Source organism: Spermophilus citellus (assembly GCF_964194105.1).
Source record: "Spermophilus citellus genome assembly, chromosome: 11".
Classification (NCBI taxonomy): Eukaryota; Metazoa; Chordata; class Mammalia; order Rodentia; family Sciuridae; genus Spermophilus; species Spermophilus citellus.
The window spans coordinates 102733015-102755290 of record NC_138192.1 but is presented as its reverse complement, the minus strand read 5'-3'; the positions used below and the strand labels follow the sequence as shown (position 1 = coordinate 102755290).

The 22276-nt window shown below is 35.7% G+C and overlaps 1 protein-coding gene across 1 annotated transcript in view; it reads left to right on the top strand.

Annotated features, from left to right (window-relative positions):
• Positions 1-22276, top strand: part of C2CD6 (C2 calcium dependent domain containing 6) — a gene marked incomplete at both ends in the record, with an annotated part of 178613 nt that overhangs the window by 99543 nt on the left and 56794 nt on the right. Inside the window, 3 exon segments of the mRNA XM_081261738.1 lie at positions 493-571; positions 2853-2896; positions 4265-4558. Of these exon segments, the coding sequence (XP_081117864.1) occupies positions 493-571; positions 2853-2896; positions 4265-4558 (417 nt within the window).

Below are 22276 nucleotides of genomic sequence, written 5' to 3'. Positions count from 1 at the left end.
CTTTCTTAGTCCTTGAAGTTACAATATTATATAATTTACCCTATGTGTATCATGTACATTCATTATTCAAATACTCTACCCATTATTGGATATCTTCTCTCTAGAATATCAACTCCTCTTTATTTATTTATTTATTTTTTATTGGATGTTCACAACATTACAAAGCTCATGACAAATCATATTTCATAGATTAGAATCAATTGGGTTATGAACTCCCATTTTTACCCCAAATACAGATTGCAGAATCACATCGGCTACACATCACATTTTTACATACTGCCATATTAGTGACTGTCAACTCCTCTTTAAAATGGCAGTCTTTGGATTGAATTTCTTACAAATACTTCTCTGTCTTATCCTCTGTCCTTTGTAGATTTAGCAGGGGATGGGGGAGAATATTGCATTAAAAAGAAGTTATGAAAATAAGGAACTAAAACCTTTTCCTCCTTAAATATTTTCCCCAATATTTTTTCTTTCTTTCTGTGATTTTAGGAAAGTAATTTAGATGAAGACCTTGAAAGTGAGAGTAATGATTTAGATGAAGAGAAGCCTGAAAATATCACAACATTATGTAAGAAACAAACTTGATTTCTGTGTTTATTATGAAGATAATTAAAATCAAGGTGTTATATCACAAAAATTAGTAATTTGTTCTAAGTAAGTGTTATGGTTTTGTGAGAAGTTCCCCAAAAGCTCATGTGTGAGACAATGCAAGAAAGTTTAGTGGTGAAATCATTGGGTTATGAAAGGTTTAACCTAATCAGTATATTAATCCCCTGAGAGGAATTAACTGGGTGGAACTGTAGGAAGGTAGGGTATGTCTGGAGGGGGGTGGAGAGTCATTGGCCGTGTGCCTTCGGGGTTTATATTTTGTCTGTGATGAGATGGGAGCTCTCTCCCTCTCTCCCTCTCTCCCTCTCTCCCTCTTCCCCCCCTCTACCTCTCCCCCCTTTCTCTACCTCTCCCCCTCTCCTCCTCTTCTCCTCTACTGTTCTCGCCCTCTCCCTCCATCCTTCCTTCTCCTTCCTGGTGCTATGTCCTGAGCTACTTTGCTCTGCCGTATTCTTCTGCCAGGATGTACTGCCTCACTTCTGGCCCTGAGAAATGGAGTTAGCCATCTGTGGACTGAGACCTCTGAAACTATGAGCCCCAAATAAACTTTTCTGCCTTTGAAATTGCTCTTATCAGAACTTTTGGCCACACTAGTGAAAAAAAACTGACTAAAACAGAAATTGATATCAAGAATTGGGGTTATTTCTGTGGCTAACCTGACCACGTGGTTTAGAAGCTTTTAGAGTATTTTGGAATTTGGGAGGAATTTTTTTGTTATTGTTGTATCAGAGATTGAATCCAGTGAATGCTTAACCACTGAGCTATATCCCTAGCCCCTTTGTTTATTTTATTTAGAGACAGGATCTCACTGAGTTGCTTAGTACCTTGATAAACTGGCTGAAGCTGGCCTTGAACTTGCAATCCTCCTGCCTTAACCTCCCAAGCCACTGGGATTATAGATTTATGCCACTTCATTCCACTATGGAAAGAATTTTGAAATATCTAGAGATGCAAGCTAGGAATGTTCTAGATTATTGTAGGTTGAGCTTAATGGGTGATTCTGGTGGGAGTTCAGAAGACCAGAATGTCAAAACAATTATGGACAGTAAAGACTGGGCTTGTGAGATTTTATAAGAGAAGGAGGACTCTGTTGGAAATTGGACTAGAAGCCATTTGTATTATATTCTAGCTAAGAAGTTGCCTGAATTTTTGCTCATATCATAGACTCCTACTCAGAGCAGTTAGTCAAGAAAAATAAATAGCAGGATTTCAAATTGGAAAGAATGAAGGAAAATTTTCTTTGCCGATGTCATAATCTCATATGTAGAAAATCCTAAAGCCTCTAGAAGAAAAACCCCATTAGAACTAATTCATGGATTCAGTGAGGTTTTAGGATACGAAATCAGCATACAAAAATCTGAACACCAACCATGATCTATCTGAAAAGGAAAATGGATTAAAGACTTAAACATAATTCCTGAAACTCTAAAACCCCTAGAAGAAAATAAAGAGGAAAAATTCAATGACATTGGTGTGGGCAGTAATTTCTTTAATAGACAAAAAGCACAAGGCAACAAAAGCAACAATGGAGAATGGGGCTACCTCCAGCCAAGAAGCTTCTGTGCAATAAAAGAAACAACAGAGTGAATAGATAACCTACAGAAAGGGAAAAAATATTTGCAAATCATATATCTGATAAGGGATTCATATTTAAAATATATAAGGAATAACTTCAACTCAAGCAATAACAACAAACTAACTCAATTAAAAAATAGGCTAAGGACTTGAGTACATACTTCTTTGAAGAAGATATACAAATGATCAGTAGGTATTTGAAAATATGCCCAACATCTTTAATCATCAGGGAAATGCAAATCAGAATCAAAATGAGATACTATCTCACAGTTGTATTAGTATAGCTGTTATCAAAAAGTCCAAAGATCACACATTTGTGGGGTGTAGAGAAAGTGGGACCCTTGTACACTTTTGGTGGGAATATAAAATGGTGTAGGCACTTTTGGAAATAGCATATTTATTAAAAATAACAGGAAAATCTTATCCCTTCATGCATGTTTTGATCTCATCCCCATACTTGTTTGATTATTACTCCTCCATCTTCCCAGAGATTCATCACCCTATTTTAACTAAGCAGTGTTTATGTTAGGATAGGTGCTTTGACTTAAGTTGATGTTTGTTTGTAGTGAGAAAAAGTGTAATAATATTTATTGTGTACATAAATATAAATAATGTTTTTATTGTTTTGTGTAACAAAGTACTTCTATTTGCTTTTTTTTAAATAGATATCCCTGTTAAAGACAATGAACCTGAAATTACTCCAAGTGAGGTAAGGGAAGTTGGAAGAAAATGTCTAATAGTCATTATTTTATGAAGGGGTGAAATGCTTGTTTTTTGTTTTGTTTTGTTTATACTAGGAATTGAATCTAGGGCACTTAACCACTGAGCCACATCCCCAACCTTTTTGTACATTTCATTTAGAGACAGGGTCTCACTAAGTTGCTTAGGGCCTTGCTAAGTTGCAGAGGCTGGCTTAGAACTTGTGATCCTCTTGCCTCAGCCTCTAGAGGAACATGCCTTGGATAACAGGCATGTTCCACCACACCCAGCAGGGGTGAAATATTTGTGAATGGAGAAATAGTTATATATGTAAAGAAAAAAAGCACCTGAGAAATTATTCAGTTGTTTCATGGTTATTTCTATATGAGAACATTTATACCATTGTACAATTTTTTAAAGTTAAATTGCCCTCTGGAAATATTGGTTTCAGCATAAAACAGTAGCCCTTAAGAATATATATGAAGATAGGAAACAAAAAAGGTTTTCAGGAAGAGAAGAAAGGAAGATAAGAACTAAGTATGAAATTCTACATAAGACCTTAGACATGGTTGCCATAGACCTACCCACATTCTGGGCTCTTTCTCACCAAATCTTTTAATTTATCATATTATAAACTTTGTTCATGGAATAATATCATGTATTTTACAGTAAAAATCAGCAAAAAGAAATTCACTTAATATAATTTGCTCTTCAGCTAATTTTATAGCAGGCATCCATTCTATTATAACAGTAGATCCCATGTAAACAATAGGAAAAGTTTTTTTCTACTGCTTGACAAGTAGGATTTAATGATTTCCATTTTTTGGTCAGAGGCTTATAAATACAAATTTGAAGAATCAGTGTGTACTGTCTTTCCCAGTTCAAGGAGAGAAGAAAAAAAGTGAATACATTGAATTTTTCATAAAGCTGAATTTATTTAACTAAACAGGCTATCCTTTACTTTATGACATGCTTCTTTGTAGTACTTTGCTACTAAAATTTCCTTTCTTTTATATAATATCTTGTTATTTTATAATATTGTTCTTTGTGTTATTATGCTATTAAAATTTCCCATGTTTCATAACATATTGGTGATAGTATAACACTAAAATGTCAGATCCCAGATTTTCTTTTTAAAGATGTTACTGATTATAAAATCCTGACCTAAGAGAACCATTATTTTATAAGCCACTGTTTTATCTAATTCTGATTCCAGAATTAGAGAATTTCTCATTCCTTTTGTTAATTAATGTAGTCATTACCATGTAGTCATGGTAACATGATAAAGGATAAGGGTACAATTGATTTTAATTTGTTTTCAGTACTTTCTAGTGAATAACATTTAATTAGTAGCTTGTTTTATTGCTATATTTTCTAGTTGCTGGGTGATGATAATAAAGAAGGCGTACCTACATCAACTTCGAGCCTAATGGACCAAGATTATTCAATTCTTGCTACTCCTGAGAGTGTTATGTCAACACCTCTACCCTCAGACTCTCTACTGCCCTCTATTCCTAGGCAGGAAAAAACCCTACTGGACAAAATACCATTTTTCAGTGAAGGCCAATCAGAAGTCATGCCAGAGGAAAGGAGAAGTATACCATTTCTATCAGATGCAAAATCAGATGACACACATCGAAGCATTTTAAAAGCAATTTCAGCTCTATCAGAGGTAAAGTTGAGTAGTATCTGTATGGAGCCAGAGTCAATAAGGAGGAGGAATTTGGCTTCATCTTCAAGAGGAACTAGGTGACAAAGCAGCTATCTAACCTTAGCTGAAAGGAAGAGCACAAGCTTAGTTTCCTCAGATTTGAAATTGAAAGGTAGCTTTCAAAGCCATGATTTAGAAGATCTTGAATTAGCCTATCTTCATATTTGAAGTACAGACTAGTGGGAAAATGATTTATTTTTTAAAAAATTAAATACAAATAAATTGAAAATATATTCATATGTCTCTAAGTAGAAATGTGTCTAAGTGTATTAAATATTTCTACACCCAGTTTTTACTGATAAATGAGGAAAACTTTTGAAGAAAAAGCAAAGTGATCTAAGATACAAATTATACAAACTAATCTCCTAGGCGCATGCAAAATTCTGCTGAAAGTGTAACTTTTTTAAAGTTCATTTTTAAAATTAACATCAGTAGCAACATATAAATTCAAAGGAAATGTAAAAGCCTGGGAAGTTATTTCAGTAGAAAAATTAATGAAACTGTTGTATTTTATATTACAGAAAATAGTATATGTTATCCTTGTTACATATAATGTTATACTTTTAAAAGAATATAAATTTAAAGGTACACCAGAGTAAAGCCTTTCTCAAAATGATAGTATTTTGCTTAGATCTTTGCATCCCATTTGAATCACTATTACAGGTAGCTCTTTTTATTTTGGTACCAGGGATGAAACCAGGGATGCTCTACCACTGCGCTACATCCCCAGTCCCAGTGCTGTCCCACCTTTATTTTTTATTTTGAGACAGAGTCTTGTTAGGTTGCTCAAGTTGGCCTTTAACTTTGTGATACTCCTGTATCAACCTCCAAAGTAGCTGGAATTACAGGTGTGTACTATAGGTAGCTCTTTAAAAAACAGTATGAAAAGGTGTATGGATCAAGTAAGGGTTCTAAGTAAGGCTCTGCTTCTAAATATTTCAGCTAGCTTTGTCACCTAAATCTGTAGACCTATTTCCTCATCCTTTGATATATCAGACCAGATCATTTCTAAATTCCCTTCCAAATTTCAAAAGATACAATTTTATTAAATATCTCTAGCTAGGGAGTTATTCTTTTTACTAAACAAGAAAGTAATGCATGATCATATAAAATTTAGAAAGTTTATATTTTATTATATCTGTTTATAGATCTATCTTTATCTTCATTATGCCTATATATACTTTAATTTTACAACTTGGATAAAACTATACGTATAATTTTATATTTTGCTTTTATGAGTTAACATTATAAACACACCTGAATTTTCAAAAATTTGTAAGATGCAAAATATCCTCAAGTATGGTTATTCTATGAATTTTTTAAGACAGTTTCCATATTCTTGAACATTTTTTAAAGTTTGAAATTGGTGTTCTTTTACTATTTATTTGAATGTGTGATTATCTAATAATACAGAAATGGTATGTTGACAAATTACTGTCCAGAAAGATTATACGACTTTACATATTCACCAGCAGTATTTGAGTATTAACAGTCTCTAAATAATGATTAAAACCTTTTCATGCTTAATAGTCATTTTCATTTTCCCTATAAGTAGAATACCATGTCCTTTGTCTATTTTTTCCTCTTTTGAAGACATATGGATTACATATTTTAAATTATTTCTGTTTAAGAATAGTGACAACTTGCATAGTCAAGTACTTTTCCATAGTTTGTAGTTTGCCTTTGATTTTATTCAGTCTGACTTCCAAAATGTTCATTTTTCATTTCATAAATAATTTGTTGCTGCACAACAAACCACTCTAAAACTTAGTGACTTAAGACAGTTATTATCTCTCAAGATTTTGTGGGACTGACTATGCTTAGCTGGGCACTTTTGCTTCACATGATATTGGATATTTGTTGGACTTGTGGTTATTTAGGGGCTCGATTGGGTTGAAATACTTAACAGTGGCTCACTTACATGATTGACACTTTGATGGGAACAGCTGTAAGGCTGGGCTGAGCTGGGCTGTTTGGACATCTAGTTTGATACTGCATATACTTTCTCAGGAATTGGCCCTCAACCTCTCCATGTGATCTCTTGTGGTCTATATGGTCTTTTTAACAAGGCAGCTGAACTTATGTGGCAGCTGAGGCCTTCCAAATTACAGAAATAGAAGCTTCAGGACCTCTGAAGACTTTGGCTTCATACTAATTCAGGTTTATCTCCTCTGAATCTATTAGTTATAGCAAGTGCCAGGCTTAGTTCAGTATGGAGGGGACCACAGAAGGGTATAAATCTTGGGAGGTGTGGTTCATTGGGGACCATATTTGGAGATTAACTACAGATTTTTAATTACTTAGCAAGTAATTTCCATCCCACATGCAAAATATATTTATTTCCCTTCCAAGATCCTCAGCTTGGGCTTGAAATACAGAATTTCAGCATTTAAACCAAGTCCAGATGAGAGAGGCTCCTTGGTTGTGGTACCTCTCAGTTTTGAAATCTGTGAATTTATCAGTTTTCTGTCCCCTACATACAATAGTGAGTCCAGAACAGAAAAACTGGAATAGAAACATAGGATTCCAAAGATGGAGGAGGGCCAACATGAAACATGTAGCTGTCAGTAGACCATAATAATTCTGAAGTTGTTGGCTTTCCCTCAGATTAATTCTTTTTCCATAAGGAAGAACTTTGTAGTTGAATATCTTTTCAATTTGTGTTCTGCCTGAAAGTTGGGGGTTTGAGTGTCTCTTTTTACTTTCAATTGTTCCTATTCTTTTTTTGAGGGGGTACCAAGTATTGAACCTCAGGGATACTCAACCCTTGAGCCACATCCCCAGTCCTGTTTTGTACTTTATTTCTAGACACGGTCTCATTGAGTTGCTTAGTTAGTGCCTTACTTTTCCTGAGGCTGGCTTTGAACTTGTGATCCTCCTGCCTCAGCCTCCTGAGCTATTGGGGTTATAGGTGGGTGCCATGGTGCCCAGCTGTTCCTGTTCTTTTCAGTTCAAGATAGTATGATTCTTTTTAAAGATTTTGTGGTCATTTTATGTAATAAATTCTGATCTTAATTAGGCAATTATCATACCCCTGTATATCTTTAAGAAAGGCCTATATTTCCTTGAGTTGAGTATCAGAGTACTGTGACATAACATCCTTAAGAATTTTAGAAATGTTCCTGTCTAGCAGAGAGGGATTGAGATGCTACCTAAAATTCTGAGAATAAATTTTATCTTCCTCAGTGGGTCTATGAGGTACAATCTTACATCTTTTTGAGGTTTTAACAACAAATCTTATATCCATACCCCTGTGATCTTGGCCTTGACACCACACTTTACTGGTATTGCTGTAGATTTGATCTTCACCCTGAGGTCATTTCCTACTTTGATGGTCATTGACTAGGAGAGGTGTGTATGAGACACACTTTTATATTCCAGAAAAATTCTGGTTCATAAATATTTCTCCTGGATTCTGCTTGAAAAGGTCACTTCTTTTTATTTGTATTTTGTAATAGACATCTAAAAGAATCCATTTGTCACTTTCATCATGCTTCCTAGAAATTTCTGTAGCCAAATACTCAGTGCTTTTATTTCCTGTTAACACAGGGAGCAGGGTTGCCACACTTTTCACAACTAGAAAAAGTTGGTTACCATTTTTGTCCCTAGTAAAAATTACCTACATGTCCTTCCAGCATTATCTAACAGTTTTATTGAAGCTCCCTCAGCTATTGTCTAACATGCAGTCCCCAAATAAATTGCACTGTTTTAGGTTTTTGTTGTGGCAGCAATCTATCTCTAGGTACCCATTTTTATATATTTGTGTGCCAAACCACCCCAAAGCTTAAGTGTCTGAAAACATTTTTACCACCATGCCTTTGGTATGTTGATTGTACTTATATGGGAAGTTCTGCTTCACATACAGTCTTCTGGGGCTTTCCTGGGTTAAACTGTCCCCAAGATGACTCATTCATATATCTGGTGCCTCATTGAAAATGACTGGAAAGTTTATCTCAATTAGGATCCTGAGATGAATGAGCCTTGTAGTCCATGTAGTTTCATACATAGTCTTTCCTACTCTAGTGGCCTCCATGTGTTTATTTACAGTAGGGTAGCCAGACTTCTTATATGATAGCTTAAGGTTTCAGTCAGAATTATATTTATATTTAACATAAAAGTATATGTAATCCACCCTGTAATATCTTCAGGTTCCACATCCACAGATTCAATTAATTGCAGAATGAAATTATTCTAAAAGAAAATATATCTGCACAGAACATGAACAGATTTTTTTCTTGACATTTTCCCTAAGCAATGCAGTATAACAAGTATTTTCATGGTATTTAAATAGTATTGATTATTATATGTAATCTAGAAATGACTTAAAGTATAACATGAGGATAGGTGTAGGCTATATGCAAATACTATACATTATTTTGTAAAAAAGTCTTGAGCATCTCAGAATTCTGATATCATCAGAGTACCTGGGACCACCCCCCTCTGGATACCAACGGACAACTATTTGAATTTATTCTGTAGTAGGATGGCTAATAGTACCCAAAGATATCATATCCTAATCTCTGGATCCTGTAAATGTTAACCTTATATGACAAAGACTACAGGTGTGATTAAGTGGTGGACCTTGAGATGGGGAAATTATAGTAGGTTGCCCAGGTGGGTATCATCCTTACATAAGAGGCAAAGGAAGATTAGACACACAGAGGAGAGGGTAATAATGAAGATTAAGCAGAGACATTGTATAGTATATCAAGCCAAGGAATGCTAGTATCCACTCACTTTGATTCCTTCAGATATATTCCCAGGAATGGTATATACTTATATTAATTGGATTTAATTCCTGTAAAAGATAGATCCCTACCTCTCACTCTGTATGAAAATAAACTCAAAATGGATCAAAGACCTTAAATATTCAGAGGATCTTTTATTAATATTTAATGAAGGAATAGTAAGTGGTATTCTTATTTGTGCTTGGTATTATTTTAAAATCTGGGAGTGTTTTTTTCCACCATGGTTTTTGAAAGATAATTTGGCTAGATATTTAATTTTTGCTTACAGATTTTTATTTAGTTTTTAGTTTTTGTTGTTGTTGTTGTTGTTGTTGTTGTTGTTTGCCTTGCAGAACTTTTAATATCATCCCATTGTCTTACAACCTCCATCTTTTTTTAAAAAAAAATATTTATTTATTTATTTATTGTACTGGGAATTTAACCTAGGGGCATTTAACCACTAAGCCACATCCCGAGCCCCCCTCCCTTTTTTTTTTTCTTTGAGACAGGGTCTTACTAAGTTGCTTTAGGGCCTTGCTAAGTTGCTGAGGCTGGCTTTGTACTTGTGATTGATTCTCTTGCCTCAGCTTCCTAAACTTCTAGAATTAGACATTAGACATGTGCCACCATGCCCAGCACAGCCTCCGTAATTTCTGATAAGCAGTCAGATGTTAATCTTATTTTGGTTCCTTATACATTGAGTTATTTTATCTTACTACTTTCAAATTGTTCTCTTTTTTTCTGTTTTTCAAAAGTTTTTTCCAGATTTATTAAGGTTTAAGTGACAAATGAAAAAGTATTGGTATCTATAGTGCACAACATAATGTTCTGATATATGAAAATATATAAAATTTTGCAGGGATTAAATCAAGCTACTTAACATACCTATTGCCTCACATACATGTTTTCATTACATAGATTTAAGGTATACAGCATGTTGTTATGAGATACTTATAGGAAGTAAAAATGTTACTGGATCAGTCAGGTTTCTGTAGCTGTGACAAAATGCCTGAGAAAAACAATCTCAAGGAGGAAAGGTTTATTTTGAATTACAATTTCAGAGGTTTGAGTCCATAGTCAACTTGACTCCATTTTGTTTCAGTCTGTGAGAAGGCAGAACATCAAGGTGGCAGGACCTGGTGGAGAAAGCAGCTCACCTCCTGGCAGCCAGGAAGGAAAAAGAGAAAGGTTGTTTTTCACTATCTCTCAATAGTCCATTCAGCTATGAATCAATTAATAGATCAACCCATTGATGAGGTTAAAGCCCTCATGATCCAATTACTTTCCAAGAGCCTCACCTCTGAATGTTGTTACATTAAGGACCAGGCCTTTACCACTTTATACAATGCTGTGATTCCAATAGTTAGAACACATTGGGTCTGAGAACCATAGATTGAAAGCAGGAGTGACCCTGCTTAGTATCATTCACAGTGATATACTCGCTAGGGTCATCATATATTTAGTAAATAGAAATACAGAAAACAGTAAAGTTTGAATTTCTTATAAACAAAAAGTAAATCTCTGTTACAGTTTGGATCTAGAATGTCTCATTTGTTGAAGACTTTGTCCCTAGTTGGTGGCACTACAGGGAGGTGTAGAAACTTTAGGGGCCTAGGTAGAAAAAGGCATGCCTCTGAAGGGTATGTTTTGTTCCTGGACCTTTCTTCTCTCCCTCTTCCTCCTGGCCACCATGAGGTGAGCAGCTGTACTGTACCATGCCTTTCTGCCCTGGTGCTCTGCCTTATCATGGGCCCCAAAGTAATGGGGCTAGCCAACCATGGACTAGAACCATGAGCCAAAATTTATCGTTTTTCCTGTAAAATTGATCTCATGTATTTTAACCACACCAACATAAAGCTAACACATTGTTCTAGCAATATTTGATACTTAAAAATATATTTATATTTACATATTTAAAATATTTTTACTTAAACATTTCTTATTTATCTGAATTTCAAATTTAATTAGGAATACTGTTTTTAATTTTTTTTTTAAATTTTATTTATTTATTTATTTATTTTTAGTCATACATGACATCAGAATGTATTTTGACATAATACATACATGGAATGTACATACATGAATCATATTGTCTATTCTGCTGCCCTTCCTATCCTCCCTACTCCTCCCCTCCTCTCCCATCCTTTCTCTCTATCCAATTTAATGTGACACACTTTTTTTTTCTTTTTCTCATCACAGCATCATATATGTATTCTGTATAACAATGAGGTTCTCCTTCCATCTTCTGTGCAACTCCCTTTCTCCCTTTTTTTCCCTCCCACCTCTCTTTCCTATTTAGTGGTAGTCTTCTTCTCATGCTCTTCCTCCCTATCCCATTTTGAGTAACTCCTCTTATATCAGAGAAGACATTCGGCATTTGTTTTTTAGGGATTGGCTAACTTCACTTAGCATAATCTGCTCTAATGCCATCCATTTGCCTGCAAATGCCATGATCTTGTTATTTTTTAGTGCTGAGTAATATTCCATTGTGTATAAATGCCACATTTTTAAAATCCATTCATCTGTTGAGGGGCATCTAGGTTGGTTCCACATTCTAGCTGCTGTGAATTGTGCTGCTATAAACATTGATGTGGCTGTGTCCCTGTAGTATGCTCTTTTTAGGTCTTTTGGGCATAGTCCAAGAAGGGAAATAGCTGGGTCAAATGGTGGTTCCATTTCCAGCTTTCCAAGGAATCTCCATACTGCTTTCCAAATTGGCTACACCAATTTGCAGTCCCACCAGCAATGTATGAGTGTACCTTTTTCCCCACATCCTCGCCAGCACTCATTGTTGTTTGACTTCATAATGGCTGCCATTCTTATTGGAGTGAAATGGTATCTTAGAGTAGTTTTAATTTGCATTTCTCTGATTGCTAGAGATGGTGAGCATTTTTTCATGTATTTGTTGATTGATTGTATATCCTCTTCTGAGAAGTTTCTGTTCAAGTCCTTGGCCCATTTGTTGATTGGGTTATTTGCTTTTTTGAGTTCTTTGTATACTCTAGAGATTAGAGCTCTATCTGATGTTTGAGGGGTAAAAATTTGTTCCTAGGATGTAGGCTCCCCTATTCACCTCGCATATTATTTCTCTTGCTGAGAAAAAAAACTTTTTAGTTTGAATTTGTCCCATTTGTTGATTCTTGGTTTTAACTCTTGTGCTATAGGTGTCTTATTAAGAAATTTGGGACCTGCCCCCATGTGATGAAGATTAGGGCCAACTTTATCTTCTATAAGACGCAGAGTCTCTGGTCTGATTCCTAGCTCCTTGATCCATTTTGAGTTGACTTTTGTGTATGGTGAGAGAAAGGGATTCAATTTCATTTTGTTGCATATGGATTTTCCAGTTCTCCCAGCACCATTTGTTGAAGATGCTATCCTTTCTCCATTGCATGATTTTAGCACCTTTGTCTAATATAAGGTAGTTGTAATTTTGTGGATTTGTCTCTGTGTCCTCTATTCTGAACCATTGGTCTACCAGCCTGTTTTGGTGCCAGTGCCATGCTGTTTTTGTTACTATTGCTCTATAGTATAGTTTAAAATCTGGAATCATGATACCACCAATTTCACTCTTCCTGCTTAGAATTACTTTAGCTATTCTGGGTCTCTTATTTTTCCATATGAATTTCATGATTGCTTTTTCTATTTCTGCAAGGAATGTCATTGGGATTTTGATGGGAATTGCATTGAATCTGTAAAGTGCTTTTGGTAGTAATATGGCCATCTTAATAATATTAATTCTACCAATCCATGAGCAAGGTAAATCCTTCCATCTTCTAAGGTCTTCTTCTATTTCTTTCTTCAGGGTTCTGTAGTTTTCATTGTATAGATCTTTCACCTCTTTTGTTGATTCCCAGGTATTTTATTTTTTTTTTTTGAGGATATTGTGAATGGAGTAGTTGTCCTCATTTCCATTTCAGAGAATTTGTCACTGATATACAGGAATGCCTTTGATTTATTAGTATTGATTTTATATCCTGCCACTTTGCTGAATTCATTTACTAGTTCTAGAAGTTTCTTGGTTGAACTTTTTGGGTCTGCTAGGTATAGGATCATGTCATCGGCAAATAGTGCTAATTTAAGTTCTTCTTTTCCTATATTTATGCCTTTAATTTCTTTCGTCTGTCTAATTGCTCTGGCTAGTGTTTCAAGAACTATGTTGAATAGAAGTGGTGAGAGAGGGCATCCCTGTCTTGTTCCAGATTTTAAAGGGAATGCCTTCAATTTTTCTCCATTTAAAATGATGCTGGCCTGAGGCTTAGCATATATAGCTTTTACCATGTTGAGGTAATTTCCTGTTATCCCTAATTTTTCTAGAGTTTTGAACATAAAGGGATGCTGTACTTTGTCAAATGCTTTTTCAGCATCTATTGAGATGATCATATGGTTCTTATCTTTAAGTCTATTGATGTGGTGAATTACATTTGTTGATTTCCATATATTGAACCAGCCTTGCATCCCAGGGATGAATCCCACTTGGTCATGGTGCATGATCTTTTTGATATGTTTTTGTATCCGATTTGCCAGAATTTTATTGAGGATTTTTGCATCTATATTCATTGGGGATATTGGTCTGTAGTTTTCTTTATTTGAAGTGTCTCTATCTGGTTTTGGAATCAGGGTGATGTTGGCCTCATAGAATGAATTTGGAAGTACACCCTCTTTTTCTATCTCCTAAAATAGATTGAAGAGTATTGGTATTAGTTCTTCTTTAAAGTTCTTGTAAAACTCTGCTGTATATCCGTCTGGTCCTGGGCTTTTCTTGGTTGGTAGTCTTTTGATGGCTTCTTCTATTCCCTCACTTGATATTGGTCTGTTTAGGTTGTTTATATCATCCTGACTCAATCTGGGTAGCTCATATGCCTTAAGGAATTTATTGATGCCTTCACTATCTTCTATTTTATTAAAGTATAGGGTTTCAAAATAATTTTTAATTATCTTATGTATTTCTGAAGTATCTGTTGTGATATTGCCTTTTTCATCCCGTAAGCTAGTAATTTGGGTTCTCTCTCTTCTTCTCTTTGTTAGTGTGCCTAGTGGTCTATCAATCTTATTTATTTTTTCAAAGAACCAACTTTTAGTTTTGTCAATTTTTTTGATTGTTTCTTTTGTTTCGATTTCATTGATTTCAGCTCTGATTTTAATTATTTCTTGCCTTCTACTGTATTTGCTGTTGATTTGTTCTTCTTTTTCTAAGGCTTTGAGGTGTAGTATGGGGTCATTTATTTGTTGGCTTTTCCTTCTTTTAAGGAATGAACTCCATGAAATGAATTTTCCTCTTAGTACTGCTTTCATAGTGTCCCAGAGATTTCGATATGTTGTGTCTGAGTTTTCATTTACCTCTAAGAATTTTTAAATTTCCTCTTAGATGTCTTCTATAACCCTTTGTTCATTCAGTAGCATATTGTTTATTCTCCATGTGATGTAGGATTTTTTCTTTCTTATTTTATTATTGATTTCCAATTTCATTCCATTATGGTCAGATAAAATGCATGGTAGTATCTCTATTCCTTTGTATTTGCTAAGATTTGCCCTGTGACATAATATATAGTCTATTTTTGAGAAGGATCCATGTGCTGCTGAGAAGAAAGTGTATCCTCTTGATGTTTGGTGGTATGTTCTATATATGTCAATTAAGTCAAAGTTATTTATTGTATTATTGAGCTCTATGTTTTCTTTATTCAACTTTTGTTTGGAAGATCTGTCCAGTGGTGAGAGAGGTGTGTTAAAATCTCCCATGATTATTGTGTTGTGGTCTGTTTGACTCTTGAACTTGAGAAGAGTTTGTTTGATGAACATAGCTGTTTGGGGCATATATATTAATGATCATTAAGTCTTGTTGGTGTATGGTTCCCTTGAGCAGGATGTAGTGTCCTTTTTTATCCCTTTTGATTAACTTTGGAAGTATGGACACCCCTGCTTGCTTTCGAGGTCCATATGAGTGGTATGATTTTTTTCCCAACCGTTCACCTTCAGTCTGTGTATGTCTTTTCCTTTTTTTTTTTTTTGTATGTCTTTTCCTATCAGATGAGTCTCCTGTAGGCAGCATATTGTTGGATCTTTTTTTTAAATCCAGTCTACTAGCCTATGTCTTTTGATTGGTGCATTTAAGCCATTAACATTTAGGGTTACTATTGAGATATGGTTTGTACTTCCAGCCATATTTGTTTATTTATGTTACTTAACATGATTTGTTTTTCCTCTTTGATTAGTTTTTCCTTTACTGTACTTCCTCCCACTGTTGGTTTTCATTGTTATTTTTCATTTCCTCTTTCTGTAATGTTTTGCCAAGGATGTTTTAAAGAGCTGGTTTTCTAGCTGCAAATTCTTTTAACTTTTGTTTATCGTGGAAGATTTTTATTTCATCTTCAATCCTGTTTTATTCAGCAACCCATCACTTGGGAAGTTTGTGCTTTCTGTTTCACAGCTCTGGGCTCTGTGAGTTTAGAGGTCTTGCTTCCCAAATAGGGGGCACTTCCATCAGGAGGAGGTTCATTTTACTATAAGCCTGGCCAGGTAATTCTACTTCTTGGGACAAGTCACCAGTAAATAGGAAGAGGAGTCACCATCTTGTCAGGGATAATTGAGTTTGATCACCCAGAGGAAGTAGGGCTGCTGTTGTGCAATGGGAGCATGGAGGAACATGGGACATGGAGAAGATCTAGTTTGGTGCCTCCTGGGAATTCCTTGTCCAATTTTCATCATAATCAAACCAGCTACCTCAGCCCGAGAAGTGACCATCAGAAGTGAGGCATTATAACTGGGTAAACCATCAAGATCAGCAGAAATGCTAACTGAAAATCAGCAGAATCTAGAATGGATAGTTAAGGAGAGAAATTTTGATTCAGTTATCTCTGAGACCAGCTGCAGAGGTGGGAGCTATAGTATGTCCCAATAATTTTCTTCTTCTAGATTTCTCCTAGGAAGAGAGATCCCCTGGAATCCTTGAGGATCTGCTTCCAGAACCTGTATGAAGGATTGGATTTTTGCAGCACAAAGGATGGACTTTGTGGATGTCATAATTTGCCATTTAGAGCCTATTTTATGAATATAGGACTTGCTTCCAAGCTGTTGGGGTGCTGTTGGAGGAAAGCCTTTAGCTGTCAACCCTCTGGGAATTGTTTCAGCTGAAGAAAACTTTATACAAGCATTTGCTCATCTCTCAAGCCACTGGACACCATCAATTGACATCTGTCTCTATGGATTTACCTATTCTGAATATTTAATGTAAATGGAATTATACAATATATAACCTTTTGTGTCTGACTTTTTTACTTAGCATAATATCTTTCAAGTTTCATCATGTTGTAGCATATATAAGCACTTCATTTTTTAAGTTTTTTGGGAGGGAGCAAATAAAATCATATTTGTTACAGTTCGGATATAAGGTGTCCCCCAGAAGCTCACATATGAGGCAATGTAAGAAGGTTCAGAGGAGAAATGAATGGGTTGTGAGAGTGGTAACCCAATTAGTTGATTAATCTCCTGATAGGGATTAACTGAGTGGTGGCTGAAGTGGTAGGGTGTGGCTGGAGGAGGTGGGAATTGGGGCATGGCTTTGGGGTGTATATTTGTGTCTGGCAAGGAGACTCACTCTCTCTGCACTTTCTGATCACTGTATGAGCTGCTTCTCTCTGCCACACTCTTCTGCCATGATGTTCTGCTTCACCTTGAGCCCTGAGGAATGGAGCTGGCCTTCTATGCACTAAGACCTCTGAAATTGTGAGCCCTCAAATAAACTTTAACTCCTCTACAGTTGTTCTGGTCAGGTCCCTTAGTCACAGCAGATAAAAAGCTGACTAAAACAATATATATTTTTGGTGTACAACATGATGTTTTGTAATATGTATACATTGTGGAACAGCTAAGCCAAGCTAATTAACATATGGATTTACTTCGTGTGTTAGGGAAAAGAACATTTAAAATCCCTCTTATCCAGTTTCAAGCTGATACATTGTTACTAACTATAGTCACTGTGTGGTATAACGAATCTCTTTAAGGTATTCTTTCTGTTTGACCAACCCTCACCCTAATTTCTGGTCATCATCATTCTTCAGATCTACTTTTTTACATTCCATTTATGCTGTATTTGTTGTTCTGTGCCTGGCTTATTAGTATACTGTCCTCTAGGTTCATCCTTGTTGTCACAAATGACAGGATTTCCTTCTTTTTTTGAGGCTGAATATTATTCTCTGGTGAATATGTACCATATTTTTTTATCATTCCATCTGTTGGTGTATACATAGGTGGATTACATAGCTTAGGTGTTGAAAATAATGCTGCAGTGTGGACATGGAAATGCAGATATCTCTTCTTCATATCAGTTTCATTTCTTTTCAATATATATTCGGTAGAAGGATGCTGCTTCATATGGTATTTCTAATTTTATTTTATTTTATTTTATTTTTTTATTTTTTTTTAATTGGATGTTCACAACATTACAAAACTCATGACAAATCATATTTCATAGATTAGAATCAATTGGGTTATGAACTCCCATTTTTACCCCAAATACAGATTGCAGAATCACATCGGCTACACATCACATTTTTACATACTGCCATATTAAGTGACTGTTGTATTCTGCTACCTTTACTATCCTCTAAAATCCCCCCTCCCCATCCCTCCCATCTTCTCTCTCTACCCCATCTATTGAAATTCATTTCCCTCCATGTTTGTTATCCCATTCCCCTCGTAAACTCTTATATATAATTTTGTATTACAATGAGGGTCTCCCTCCATTTCCATGTGATTTCCCTTTTTTTTTTTCTCCCTTTCCCTCCCGCCTCATGTCTCTGTTTAATGCTAGTCTTTTCTTCCTGCTCAGCCTCACTGTTCTGCTCTTAGTTGCTCTCATTATATCAAAGAAGACATTTGGTATTTGTTTTTTAGGGATTGGCTAGCTTCACTAAGCATAATCTGCTCTAGTGCCATCCATTTCCCTGCAAATTCTGTGATTTTGTCATTTTTTAGTGCTGCGTAATATTCCATGGTATATAAATGCCACATTTTTTTATCCATTCATCTATTGAAGGGCATCTGGGTTGACTCCACAGTCTAGCAATTGTGAATTGTGCTGCTATGAACATCGATGTGGCAGTATCCCTGTAGTGTGCTCTTTTAAGGTCTTCCGGAAATAGTCTGAGTAGGGCAATAGCTGGGTCAAATGGTGGTTCCATTCCCAGCTTTCCCAGGAATCTCCATACTGCTTTCCAAATTGGCCGCACCCGTTTGCAGACCCACCAGCAGTGTACAAGAGTACCCTTTTCCCCACATCCTCGCCAGCACTTGTTGTTGTTTGACTTCATCATGGCTGCCAATCTTACTGGGGTGAGGTGGTATCTTAGGGTGGTTTTGATTTGCATTTCCTTGACTGCTAGAGATGGTGAGCATTTTTTCATGTACTTATTGATTGATTGTATGTCCTCCTCTGAGAAGTGTCTGTTCAGGTCCTTGGCCCATTTGTTGATTGGGTTGTTTGTTTTCTTATTGTCTAATTTTTTGAGTTCTTTGTATACTCTGGATATTAGGGCTCTATCTGAAGTGTGAGGAGTAAAAATTTGTTCCCAGGATGTAGGCTCCCTATTTACCTCTCTTATTGTTTCTCTTGCTGAGAAAAAACTTTTCAGTTTAAGAAAGTCCCATTTGTTGATTCTTGTTATTAACTCTTGTGCTATGGGTGTCCTATTAAGGAATTTGGAGCCTGTCCCCACAATCTGTAGATCGGAACCAACTTTTTCTTCTATCAGACGTAGAGTCTCTGGTTTGATATCTAGCTCCTTTATCCACTTTGAGTTGACTTTTGTGCGTGGCGAGAGGAGGGGATTTAGTTTCATTTTGTTGCATATGGATTTCCAATTTTCCCAACACCATTTGTTGAAGATACTATCCTTTCTCCATTGCATGTTTTTAGCTCCTTTATCAAATATAAGATAGTTGTAGCTTTGTGGATTAGTCTCTGTGTCCTCTATCCTGTACCATTGGTCCACCCGCCTGTTCTGGTACCAGTACCATGCTGTTTTTATTACTATTGCTCTGTAGTATAGTTTGAAGTCTGGTATTGCTATACCACCTGATTCACACTTCCTGCTTAGAATTGTTTTTGCTATTCTGGGTCTTTTGTTTTTCCATATGAATTTCATGATTGCTTTATCTATTTCTACAAGAAATGCCATTGGGATTTTGATTGGCATTGCATTGAACCTATAGAGAACTTTTGGTAATATCGCCATTTTGATGATGTTAATTCTGCCTAACCATGAACAGGGTATATTTTTCCATCTTCTAAGATCCTCTTCTATTTCTTTCTTTAGGGTTCTGTAGTTTTCATTGTATAGATCCTTCACCTCTTTTGTTAGGTTGATTCCCAAATACTTTATTTTTTTTGAGGATATTGTGAATGGAGTGTTTTTCCTCATTTCCATTTCAGAAGTTTTGTCGCTGATATACAGAAATGCCTTTGATTTATGTGTGTTGATTTTATATCCTGCCACATTACTGAATTCATTTATTAGTTCTAGTAGTTTTTTTGTAGACCCTTTTGGGTCTTCTAGGTATAGAATCATGTCATCCGCAAATAGTGATAATTTAAGTTCTTCTTTTCCTATTTTTATGCCTTTAATTTCTTTCGTTTGTCTAATTGCTCTGGCCAGTGTTTCGAGAACTATATTGAATAGAAGTGGTGATAGGGGGCATCCCTGTCGTGTTCCAGATTTTAGAGGGAATGCCTTCAATTTTTCTCCATTCAGAATGATGCTAGCCTGAGGCTTGGCATAGATAGCTTTTACAATGTCGAGGTAAGTTCCTGTTATCCCTATTTTTTCTAACGTTTTGAACATAAAGGGATGCTGTACTTTGTCAAATGCTTTTTCTGCGTCTATTGAGATGATCATATGGTTCTTCTCTTTAAGCCTATTGATGTGGTGAATAACATTTATTGATTTCCGTATATTGAACCATCCTTGCATCCCAGGGATGAATCCTACTTGATCATGGTGCACAATTTTTTTGATATGCCTTTGTATCCGATTCGCCAGAATTTTATTGAGGATTTTTGCATCTAGGTTCATTAGAGATATTGGTCTGTAGTTTTCTTTCTTTGAGGCGTCTTTGTCTGGTTTCGGAATCAGGGTGATGTTGGCCTCATAGAATGAATTTGGAAGAGCTCCCTCCTTTTCTATTTCCTGAAATAACTTGAAAAGTACTGGTATTAATTCTTCTTTAAAGGTTTTGTAGAACTCCGCTGTATACCCATCCGGTCCTGGGCTTTTCTTGGTTGGAAGTTTTTTAATTGCTTCTTCTATTTCATCTATTGATATTGGTCTGTTTAGGTTGTGAGTTTCCTCCTGACTCAGTCTGGGCAAATCATATGACTTAAGGAATTTATCGATGTCTTCACTTTCTTCTATTTTATTGGAATATAGGTTTTCAAAATAATTTCTAATTGTTTTCTGTATTTCTGAAGCATCTGTTGTAACATTGCCTTTTTCATCCCGTATGTTAGTGATTTGAGTTCTCTCTCTTCTTCTCTTCGTTAGTATGGCTAGGGGTCTGTCGATCTTATTTATTTTTTCAAAGAACCAACTTTTTGTTTTGTTAATTTTTTCAATAGTTTCTTTTGTTTCAATTTCATTGATTTCTGCTCTGATTTTAATTAGTTCTTGCCTTCTGCTACATTTGCTATTGTTTTGCTCTTCCTTTTCTAGGGCTTTGAGATGAAGTGTGAGCTCATTTATTTGTTGGTTTTTCCTTTTTTTGAGGAATGACCTCCAGGCGATGAATTTCCCTCTTAAAACTGCTTTCATTGTGTCCCATAGATTCCGATATGTTGTGTCTGTATTTTCATTTATCTCTAAGAATTTTTTGATTTCCTCCTTTATGTCTTCTATAACCCATTGATCATTTAGTAACGTATTGTTCATTGTCCATGTGATGTAGGATTTTTCCTTCCTTCTCTTATCATTGATTTCCAGTTTCATTCCATTATGATCTGATAAAGTGCATGGTATTATCTCAACCCCTTTATATTTACTGAGGGTTGCCCTATGGCATAATATATGATCTATTTTTGAGAAGGTTCCATGTGCTGCTGAGAAAAAAGTATATCCACTTGATGATGGTTGATATATTCTATATATGTCAGTTAAGTCTAAGTTATTGATTGTGATATTGAGGTCAATAGTTTCTTTATTCAACTTTTGTTTGGAGGATCTGTCCAATGGTGAGAGAGGTGTGTTGAAGTCACCCGTGATTATTGTGTTGTGGTCTATTTGATTCTTGAACTTGAGGAGAGTTTGTTTTATGAACGTCGCAGCACCATTATTTGGTGCATAAATATTGATAATTGTTATGTCTTGTTGGTGAATGGTTCCTTTTAACAGTATATAATGACCTTCCTTATCCCTTTTGATTAACTTAGTCTTGAAGTCGATTTTATTCGATATGAGAATGGCCACGCCTGCTTGCTTACGAGGACCGTGTGCTTGGTATATTTTTTCCCAACCTTTTACCTTGAGCCTATGTATGTCTTTTCCAGTCAGATGTGTCTCCTGGAGGCAGCATATCGTTGGATTTGTTTTTTTAATCCATGTTACCAGCCTATGTCGCTTTATTGGAGAGTTTAAGCCATTAACATTTAGAGTTACTATTGATATATGGTTTGTACTTCCTGCCATGTTTGATTATTTATCTCTTTTTTTTTCCCTAATTTAGTTTGTTTCTCCATGATTAGCTTTCCTCCCATCCTCTGTCTTTACTGAGGCACTTCCCGCTGATGGTTTTGGTTATTGTTTTCCATTTCTTCCTCGTGTAGAGTTTTGCTCAAGACGCTTTGCAATGCTGGTTTTCTGGCTACAAATTCTTTTAGCTTTTGTTTATCATGGAAGATTTTTATTTCGTTGTCGTATCTGAAGCTTAATTTTGCTGGATACAGAATTCTTGGTTGGCATCCATTGTC